The sequence below is a fragment of the Anthonomus grandis genome, chromosome 17 (assembly GCF_022605725.1).
Source record: "Anthonomus grandis grandis chromosome 17, icAntGran1.3, whole genome shotgun sequence".
In the NCBI taxonomy this organism is placed as follows: Eukaryota; Metazoa; Arthropoda; class Insecta; order Coleoptera; family Curculionidae; genus Anthonomus; species Anthonomus grandis.
This window is the reverse complement of record NC_065562.1, coordinates 8381479-8392266: the sequence shown is the minus strand read 5'-3', so window position 1 is coordinate 8392266 and position 10788 is coordinate 8381479. Positions and strand designations below refer to the sequence as shown.

The following is a 10788-nucleotide window of genomic DNA, read 5'->3' as shown; positions in this document are numbered from 1 at the left end:
AGAAAAAAACTTGAACTAGAAGTCCGAAAATTGGAGTTGGAAGTGTGGGATAAAGAAAGGTCACTTAATGTAAGTCACTGTAACCTTACAAGCCATATTGAAGAGCAAAAGGACACACAAAATATTACTGAATATATTTTAAATGAAGAAGGTGATGTAATCGGTATTAATGAAAAACTATGACTGATTTAAAAAAAATTGTTATCTATCTAAATAAAAAAGGTAAATAAAGAACAATTTTGCATTTAAAAAAATATATTGTAGTTTCTTTTATACGTCCTAACCTTTCTTTTATTGTCCTATATTTTAATTAATTATTACGAAAATAATTGTAAAAATAGTTAAGTTTCTCCTCAGCTCCTATATCTATTTCATCTTGTTCTTCTGCATCTATGTTGTCATCATTGGCATTTTCTTCCTCCTCTATGTTATATTGTTCGTTATCTGCTTTTGATATGTTGCAAAGAGTGACGCAACATTTTATCATTTCGCAAGCAAACACTGTATTTCTCAGTCGAACATAATTGAGGCAAGGAAATTTTTCTTTTAAAATGCCTATAGCACATTCAACTACTCTGCGAGTCGTTTTATGAGCTCTTAGAAATCGCATTTGCGAAGCGTCACCGTCATTTCGTAAAACAGGTGGAATAAGCCATGATTTAAGTGGATAAATGGAGTCTCCCAGCAATACAGATCCTGGAAATGGTCGCCAACCGTTTTCCATTCTTTGGAATAATGAACTAGTTCGCAGAACTCTCGCATCACTTACGCTACCAGGCCAGTTAGCGGAAACGTAGTAAAATTTTAACGAAGGACCACAAACAAGCATAATATTTAAAGAGTGGTTTCCATGGCGATCAACAAAAGCTGGTTCATGTAAACTAGGTGCATCAACTTTAATAAGTGTTCCATCAACTGCTCCACAAACAAGCGGCATACCAGCAATTTGTTTAAATTGATACATAACTCTTCCAATATCATCGGGCCAACAAACGGTTTCTCTAAGCATGGTTCTGTTAATAGATAGAACAACTTTGTGAACTATACGGCATACTGTAGCTTTTGAGATGCCATGCATATCTCCTGCACTGTGATACTGCATGCCACTTCCAAGCCAATGTAAAGCAACCATTAGTTGCTGTTTCGGCGTTAACGCGTAATTTCGCCTTGTATCGTGGGCTAGTTGTTGTTTTATTCTGTTTAAAATTACGTAGAACTTCGCACTAGGTAACCTAAATCGTTCATTAAATTCATAAGTATCTTCTATATAAAAATAGGAAATTCGTTCCCTAAATATTCTTGGTCTTCTCACAAAAACTCTCTCTTCCTCGTCACTTGATTCAGAATCGCCCATTTTGTAAACTTTTGCAAATTAACTCTATTATTCTAACTCACATTATTATGCTAAAAACACTCATAAAAATACATCAATTTTATTAAAAAAATTTATGAAGTCTAGGTATTTATGAAACAGTTCTCAAATTATCCTAATAAAATGTACTAATTTATTAACCAATACGCTAATAATTAATAATATTATCTAATAAGTTTATGAAACATAAATTGATAATGTAAACTAATATTACTAGATTTTTGCCAATAATATTGGACTAATATTTTTTATGAAACAGGCCCCTGGCCTTTGATCGATTTTTTACATCAGTCCGTTTGATGGATTCCCTCTAATACCCAGCTGTGGGAACAGCCATTATTCCAAAAGAAGACATGCCGAAAAAAATTCATCGAAAAACGAAAAATGTCTAGGGGTGAATGCGAGTTTTTATCAAATCAAACAAACTAATGCGATCAAATGGCAAGATACAAAGCAGGTTATTCTTTTAAGTAACTGCCATACCCCTGATATGACCTGTGTGAAGAGAAAAGACAAGACTGGGCAGAGAGTTGACGTACCATGTCTCACTGCTATTGCATACTACAATGAAATCATGGTAGGTGTGGATCTGGCTGATCAGATGAGTGGTGTGTATGACTTTGGCAGAAATCATGCAAATGGTGGAAAAAAGTATTTTATCGACTTTTGATGATTGCTATTGTTAACAGCTGGGTAATATTTAATGACTTACGTCGTACATCGTACGAAACATCGAAACGGCGAAGATGTGCTAGTTGCGCTCTTCAGAAAAAAGAACATAGAACCACTACTATTTGTGCAATGTGCGATGTAGGGTTGTGCAAGCATTGTTTTGCGCTTTATCATTCGTCCTAAAATACTTACCTTTGCGGGTTGTCTTTTTGTGAATAAAAAAAATAAAAATGTTGAAATAGAAAAATGTGTTTTTTTGGCCCCTAGGGATATTTATAACCCACCTAAAGATCCCGCTGGGATATATTTGTCCCACAATTTTTTGCTCTCCCTGCATATATTTTTTTAAATTTTAACTAGTATATATTGTCAAATGATCTCTTAAAATACCATAACTCGCAAAAACATCCTTAAAATCATTAAAAATAAAATTGGGTTCCAAAGGGTTAGGACTCCATTTGGAAAAATCAACAAAATTTAAAGGAACGTCCAACTTGATTCAAAACGACCTTATTTTAAGTGTGGGGGAAGTTATCCAAAAAAAAAATTAAAAATGAGATAAACAAAGCATTGTTTGTTGCTCTTTTTTTAGATGATAGCTAATACGAGCCATCTATCGAAGATTATCCGCTATGTGATAAAACAAGGCGAAATAAAAGAAATATTTCTTGGTTTTTTTGATGCCTCAATGCCACGAACAGCTTTAGCTCTGAAAGGCATTGTGCAATTAACTATTGAAGATCTTGCTTGTGGTTCTAAATTAGTAGGTCAAAGCTATGATGGAGCAGCAGTTGTGGCAGATCAATTAGGGGGTTTACAAGCCAAAGCTAGAGAAGTATACCCATCAGCCCTTTTTATTCATTGTATGGCACATAGACTAAATTTGGTGATGCAACAACAGGATTGGGATAATGAAACGGTGGTTTGTTCTACCGGATATTTATACATGTTACTAAAAGAAACTGATTTTAATCTTCTGTTACTCATAATCTCTTAAATATTTGCATTCTGTAATAATTTATTTAACGTTTTACAGAGTAAAATGAGTGATATCAATTTTTGTGTAAGAAACATTCAGTAATTCAAGTCAATAGTTTTATCTAAAAGGGAACAATTTAATGAATTTTGGCATAGATTCGAAACTTTAAAAATGTTATCTAGAGAACCAGAAAGAAAAAGAACACGAACTGAAGGTACCATAGATCAAGACACCATCCACAATCAGAAAATAGATAAAAAAACTGAAGCTCGTAAACTGTTTTACGAAAATATCGACAATATTTCGGCTCACATGGCCGACAGATTTAATAACTTTAAAAGTCTAAAATTTCTAGAGCTTGTCAACTTCAAAGAAAATAACATAATTTCAGAAGAAGCTTTTGATTCATTAAGACAAAATTATCCTAACTTTTTTGACTTTCCCGCGTTGCGTTTTGAACTGTTTGTTATATACAATACTTCAGAAGGCCTAAATAAAAATATGGTTAGTGACTTATTAAAATCAATAAAAAAGTCTGGACTACATCTTGCTTGCCTCGAAACGCTCAAGCTTTGTGAACTTTCACTTACTATACCTGTGACAAGTACATCAGCAGAATTGAACAAGAACTACTTCAGGAACTTTTCGAAGAAGCAAATTTTTACGACAATGTTATTGACGAATTTGCAAAACAAAGCCGAAGGTTGGAGTTGCGTTTTAAGTAAGGTTAGGAGGATATTTATAAATTCAGACATAAATTCCTCAACAAATTTTAACATTTAAGGTAATTTTCTTTTATTGCTACCTGTATAAGGTAATAAATGTGAAACAACAATATTATTTTCCGTATTTTTATTCTATTATTAAAAAAAATATATGTACTTGAACCGCACATACACTGGTGGCCAAAAGTAGATTGAAAAATTCCATTTTTATGGATATATTTTATCTGAAGCAAAGGAAAAACCGGTTGAGCTTATTAGTGTCCAGGAATGTAAACAAGATAGTTTGAAGAAACAAATTCCATAGATTTTTATTGCTTGCACTTTTTCTCAATATTTTTTTTATCAAATTCCAATAATTTTGTTTGACTACTAGGTGGCCAAAATTGGATTGACAAACAACATATTTATTCAGTCTCGTTTTATGCGTTGGTTTCTGTTGATTTGACTTTCCTTACTATTAGTTTTGAAAAATATTCACAATGCCACGTGGTATAACTTTATCGATCGATATTAAGATGCGAATAACCAACGATTACCGGAAAGGGGTTAAACAGGCGGATATTGCTCGAAAAACTTCTCTTTTGAGGGCAACAGTAAGTCAAATAATAAAAAAATGTTAATCTCCGTGGAAGTGTTGTTCCTCTAAAAAAAACTGGCCGACCAAAGAAGACCACTAGTCGAGTTGACAAATTAATTTTGAAAATAGCAAAACTTGACTCATTCGCAACTTCAAAAGAAATCAAGCTGCATTTGGAAGAAAAAGGTGTCGGTTCAGTTAGTTGTCGTACCATTAGAAGGAGACTTCAATATAGTGATTTAAAAACAAGACGCCCTGCAAAGAAACCACTGCTAAGTTTAAAAAACGTACGGGCGCGATTGAGCTTTGCTCGAGAACATAGTCACTGGCAAAGTCGATGGCAAAAGATATTGTTAGGCGTCCTGTGAACCAAAGGTATGATCCCAAATATACGGTGTCCATAGTCAAGTATGGAGGTGGTTCCGTGATGGTGTGGGGGTGTTTTCGGGCTATGGGACGGGTCCACTACACTTGATAGAAGGCACGATGGATCGCTTCACGCATCCAAGGTCGTTAAGCAATGGTTGACCCAAGAAAAAATTGATGTTATCAAATGGCCGTCACAGTCACCGGACCTAAATCCGATCAAGAACATTTGGGATTACATTGATCGTCACATCCGATGTAAACATTTCAAAAATAAACAAGAACTTTTTGAAGCTTTGAAGGCATGCTGGATATCCATTGTTACATCCTATATTGACAATTTAATTAGGTCAATGCCCAAAAGGTTGGTGGAAGTGAGAAGAAATAGAGGCTATGCAACGCATTATTGAATAAAACCCTTTAAATTTTCTATACTTATTTTTATTTTAGTAAGCTTTGGAAATTGTCAATTTAATTTTGGCCACTTGAAAATTGTTTAGTTTTTTAATTTTTTTTTAAATAAAATTGGGTATTACGAATAAATAGGTTAAATATAATTAAACATTACAAATAGGCTCCGTTGTTTATTAATCAGGTACTGTCCCACCTAATTTATCATTTCCTAAACTGTGATATAAACAAATTTGAAAAATAAGTAGTTGTCAATCTACTTTTGGCCACCAGTGTAGGTAAATTACGTCATCTGTTGATTTTGATTATGTCGAAAAATCGAGCAAAAAAATAAAAGAGCTTCCCCATTTCTTAAGGGAAACGAAGGCCATTTCAAATAGTTGAAATGACAAAAAATTATTTTTTTTCTACCAAGAAACTGGGGGATGCTATTACTAATAGAAAAATTACTCCAGATGGGTCTAAGGTAGAATGGATAAAAATGCAATGGATTAAATTTTCGAATGACACTAAACACCAATTTGACTTTAAGTATTCAAACTCAAAGATTGTCGCATTTAACACAGCGAGTGTAGCAAAACGTTGCACCAGTTGAAAATTTGAATATGCTTTATCCATTATGACGCCCAATAGAAAAAAAGAAGAAAGCAGATCTTATTGAACTTTTTTCATGGTTCTTACAATAATTTAAAGACCTCTGCTACAGCAATTGACGAAGTGGGGGACGAAAAACTAGATAATGACGCTGATTAGATAAAGGAAAGCTTGAAAAAGTTAATTATTTTGTTTGTGTACTTTTTTTGTTCATATGGCTAAAATTCATAGCTTTTTTAATATTTCTTTAAATGGCAGTTTAACAACGAATACCTTTGACTCAATATCTGTATTTTATTTAATTGAAATATTTTTATCTTGAATCTCTTTTATAAAACCTTTTTTGTCTCAATGTGTAAATAAAGAAGTTTTTAAATAAATGCAACGGACTGATTGTCACATTTTGAATTTTTATTGTTTTTCTTACTCTTATTTAAATTTATAAATTTCACAAGTTTGTTTTACTCTGGCATCCTGTTTTTTCTTTTTTTCTTGCCTTGAACAGTAAATTTGTTCAAATCTTTAACCAAGGAGATTTTAAATCTGTTCAAGAGTTTATTTCCCTCTTAAACAATTCCAATAAAATCAATAATTTCAAAAAAAACTATAAAATTTTTCGTTTTTAATACTGTTTAGTTATATTTATCCATAATGAATATTTTTTTTAGAGCCCTGAGGATGGTAATATATGTATCGAAACTTGAGCGGTAATTTTTTTCTCAAATACATCATCAAATGGTGACAAAAATTAATCTACTAATTAATATAAGATCAAAAAACAACCACTTACCTCGCACTTCATGAAAGAATTTTCGATAAAACTTCCATTTACAAACCATCTAAAAAATTACTAGATAAATGACTGGAAACGGATCTTTGATGCTTTCTTTAAAAAATAAATTATATAGCTTACTAGAACGTAGCACAATAGCACAACTATGACTGGATTTATTTAAAATAGTCTTCTTATCTGGAAAAAATATATGGATGGTTAATCACTGAAAAATATATTATCAGTGTCATCAAATCTCCAGTGGAATTCCGAACCTGGAGTACCCAAAAACACTTCAAAATGCTCCTTTGGATCCCTAAGATACGCCTTTGACGGTTTGGAAGTATCATAAGACAGAACCCATACGCCACTGCAATGGATTTCTGGAACATTTATCGAACCGGTCGTAGGAGGGATGTTGCCTGCCAGAAGTTTTTCGTCTTTGGCGGAGGAATCTATAATATCAAAATCGTCGGTCTCTATGTTCCATGTGAAGAGAAAATGTGCGTAGTAATTTTCGACGATGGCGTTGGGGTCAGACCGTTTTAGGGCTCCTAGTTTGATCAGCGCTTTGCAAAGGATCTCGCCGCTTATTGGGCATACCTTAAAGTAAAATGTACGAAATTAACTGACTTCAAATACAAATATAAAAGTAAATCAGTATATAGTTTTTGTTCCGTCAAATCGGAAGATCCATTTATTTTTTTTCTTTTTTTTATTGTTAGTATTTAATTAATTACATAAAAATATACTATATTTGACATGAGCTTTGCTTCGTCGTGGTACTTAATCGTTAATGTCTAAAGTTATATCTATAATTCTACAATTTCTTTAGTTTTTCTCTAAATCATTCTTCGCGGCTTTTATGTCGCGTCACAATAAGACAAGCTTACTTTTTGTTAGACCACTAGACGATTTAATAGATGACTGATAGTTTTCTCCAGTACAAAAGCTAATTTAAATAACTTTTCTCAGTTTTAAGTCGAAGGTACTATTTTAAAGACTTTATGTATCAAGGATCATCGCGATACCAATATGGTATGATTTTTATAAAATTTGATATTTGGCGCTTGTTTGAGGAATCGATTACTGAATTTTGGTACATTTTTGGGATATTGAGCTTTAAGGATACGTGATTAATACAATAGTAAGGGAGAGGGCCGCAAAATTTTAGTTACATCGCGTACTGATACAAATTACAAACTAATCGATTCTTACGTAGTTTTATGCTAAACAGCAAAATTGCCGAGTTAAATGTTGACCGTTGACCAGTGTTATTAATTATTGAATAATTGAAAATTGGTTGAACCAGGATAAATCTTGTAGGGGAGACTGATATTTTGTACAAATATTTTTTTCTGGCTAGATAAATACTATAATATGATAAAAAATTGGTAACATATAGTTGGGAACTTGACATACTTGACCTAACGGTTCATGGATGGAGCATAATGTTTCAAACGACCCCGATCAAGGGTCAATTGAAACACATTATGGGGATAGTTGTAACAAAAGCAATATAGATTAAATAAAAAACACATTTCTTTTTATTTTCTTTTATTATTCAAAAAAGACTCAAAATCATATACAAACTGTAAACAACTCATAACAACAACAAAAAAATAACAGAAGCTAATATTCTGCTTATGAGGAGGAACATTAAACAGAAACGTAGGAACATAAAATAAAACTTAGGAAAAAGTTTAAAAACAAAAAACAACAATTAGTGGTTCGTATAATATAGATGTGTAACACTTAACTTTCAATTTTTGGTCAGTCACTTTGGCAATTATGGCAAACATAATATGTGAGCTCTTGTGGTGTGCATGCTTCATGCGACCACATTTTTCAGTTAGTAAATCGGATCCACTGTTCACCTGGCTTACTTTTATTAAATGGTTCAACACACACCAAACAAAAACATTCACTTTGGTCGTCGGTAGAATTTTAAGATGACTTCTTTCTTGTTCTCACGGGTGCTTTTTTTGGGATTTTTTTTGGACCCTTCTTTTCGGTTCCCAGATTCCGTTTGACCTTTTTTGTGTTTTCTTATTAGCTTCTCTCTCTATTTCCTTTTTTTTCCGGTGTATCGGTGTACACGGTTGACTTCCTCGTTTTCTTTCCTCTTGCGTTTATTTTTCTTGGTGAAGCTTTTCCGAAAGGCCTAACAACTTCTGGTGAAAACGTGTTATTTTGGGTGTTTTCGGAAATTTCACAATTCTTTAGGCCCCGAGAAGTTGATGGCGTTGGGTTTTGAAACTCATCTTCTAAGGTTGGTACACTCATGATTGTTCCCTGGATTTGAACTAGGAAGATCATTTGGAGGTTCGGTTGAAGGCAACCTATTGGTAACAGACGTAGATGAGGTAGGATTATCAAATGTATCTTCCAAAGTAGGATCTGTCAGATTCAGATTGTTGCCTGGATCTAAAGCAGGTGAAACTGAAGGTTCGATTGGAGGCAACCTGTGACATCTGTGACAAAAGATGGCGAGAAATGTGTCTCCGTAAAAATATCTCTGTTAAAAGGATATATCACTGTACACTTAAATCCGGCTTGGATATTGCTTTGTGTAAGAGCTCAGGGCAATGATGTTGCGACAATTCCGGGTAAATCATATATAGACACCGGTTTACCAGGGTGACTACGAATCCAACCATCACAAGCAGAGTTTATTGCTTTCTTAAGAGGACCGAAAACTGTTTTATCGAGGCTGACATTTATGCGAGCAGTGGGGTGGGAAAGAAAGCATTACTATTCCATGAGTTTTACAATAGTCTAGAGCTTCTATACTAATATGGGATTAGTAGTTATTCAGTGTGAGTAGAACCTTATGAGCATGAGAAGAATTTGTGTGCTTTTGAAAGTGTTTTAAGAACAAGACGAACTCTTTTTCTTGCATCCATCCTGACCCGTTTCCAGCCCCAATACACCGTGGTGGACCATCACGAATAAAATGATCCTGAAACCGCAGTCGAGGAAAAATAAACATGGGCGGAATTGAATTGCCTAGTGGGTTTATTGCCACCGTAACTGTTACAAGTGTAGCACGTTCTTGTGAGGTAATTGCACCCACTTGTTTCGTGCCTTTTTTTTGCTACAATTCGATTTGGTTTCTGGACTGTTGTCACACTAGTTTCGTCTACGTTGTAAATATCCTTTGCTTCAAATTTGTCTCGATCCAAAACTTTGGCAAGATTAATAAAAAATACAGAAACATTTGCACAATTCAAGCTGGTTGCTCTGGCTAAGCTGGTTGCTTGTGGTGCTCTTACTGATAAGTCACGGTGTCTTGACATAAAACCGGAAAACCAGTCTTCTCCTGCCATGCCGTTTTTAATCCAAGTGTCCGGTTTATCTATATCATATTTTATGGTTAATTCTAACGCAAGTCTCCGAATATCAGTATCAATTCAGTATTCCCCGCAGCTTCTTTCTTTCGCTTGTATCTCAACAAAGACATATGAGAAATCCCAAATTGGTCGGCAGCTAAGCGTAGAGAACTTCAATTTTTGAGCTCTGCATATGCAGATTCATATAAAGATATATCTCGACTTGAACGATCAGTTTTCGGGACTCTTTTACGGGGCACCTCAAATGAAATAAACTAATTAATTTACTAGATTAATGTCCTAACTAACAAAAGCTGACAAACAAACTAAACACACTACAGACTCAATTACAATTTATTTCATTTTAGAAATGAACGGCGGGGTCAGTTGAAACGTTACTAACGTCCCCGTTACAACTGACCCCAAACGACTTTTTTTTTAAATAAATGACACCATATTTACTACAAACAAAATGAATTTCAAATTTAAACCAAAGTAAAATAAAGGTAAGTTAATGGCCTAACTAATGAAAACCGACAAACTAACCAAATACACATACAGACTCATTTACACATGCATAAGAAATATAGCAAATACTTACTTTGGATACGTTAAAACACAAAATCTCGCACTAGGTACGTATACTTTGTTTAATGGCCCGCGTACTGCCGGAAAATGGTTGTCGATATTATGGTCTATATAACGCGCGCAATTTGTTTTTATCTTGTAGCGGAAGAAAGTTTTGATTACTGTTTCAATTGACCCGTGTTACAATTGACCCCAGTCTCCCCTACCGTGATAAAATTTCGTGAACATGAAAGTAAAAGAAATCACGATTCCGAATCTTACGACTTGCCAGCCCTTGACACCACCCAAACCTTTGGCAAGTCGTTTCTTTCATTGTAGTTAACTTTGTTATCTGATGCATTAGGATTGACGTAGTTTATGTGCATTTTTGTTTTTCTTCCAACTTTATTATATATTTTCA

General features: G+C 33.9%; 1 protein-coding gene across 5 annotated transcripts in view; it reads right to left on the bottom strand.

Annotated features, from left to right (window-relative positions):
- Positions 1-237: 237 nt before the first annotated feature.
- The window catches only part of LOC126746141 (DDB1- and CUL4-associated factor 15), a 56229-nt gene continuing 45678 nt past the window's right edge, over positions 238-10788 (bottom strand). For 3 of the 5 annotated variants that reach the window (XM_050454263.1, XM_050454265.1, XM_050454266.1), the window contains exon 8: positions 6580-7071. In XM_050454263.1, coding sequence (XP_050310220.1) covers positions 6688-7071 — 384 coding nt within the window. In that variant the 3' untranslated portion in view covers positions 6580-6687. Of the gene's footprint in view, positions 6536-6579; positions 7072-10788 lie in introns of those variants that run through there. The other 2 variants (XR_007663800.1, XM_050454264.1) reach the window with 2 other exon arrangements.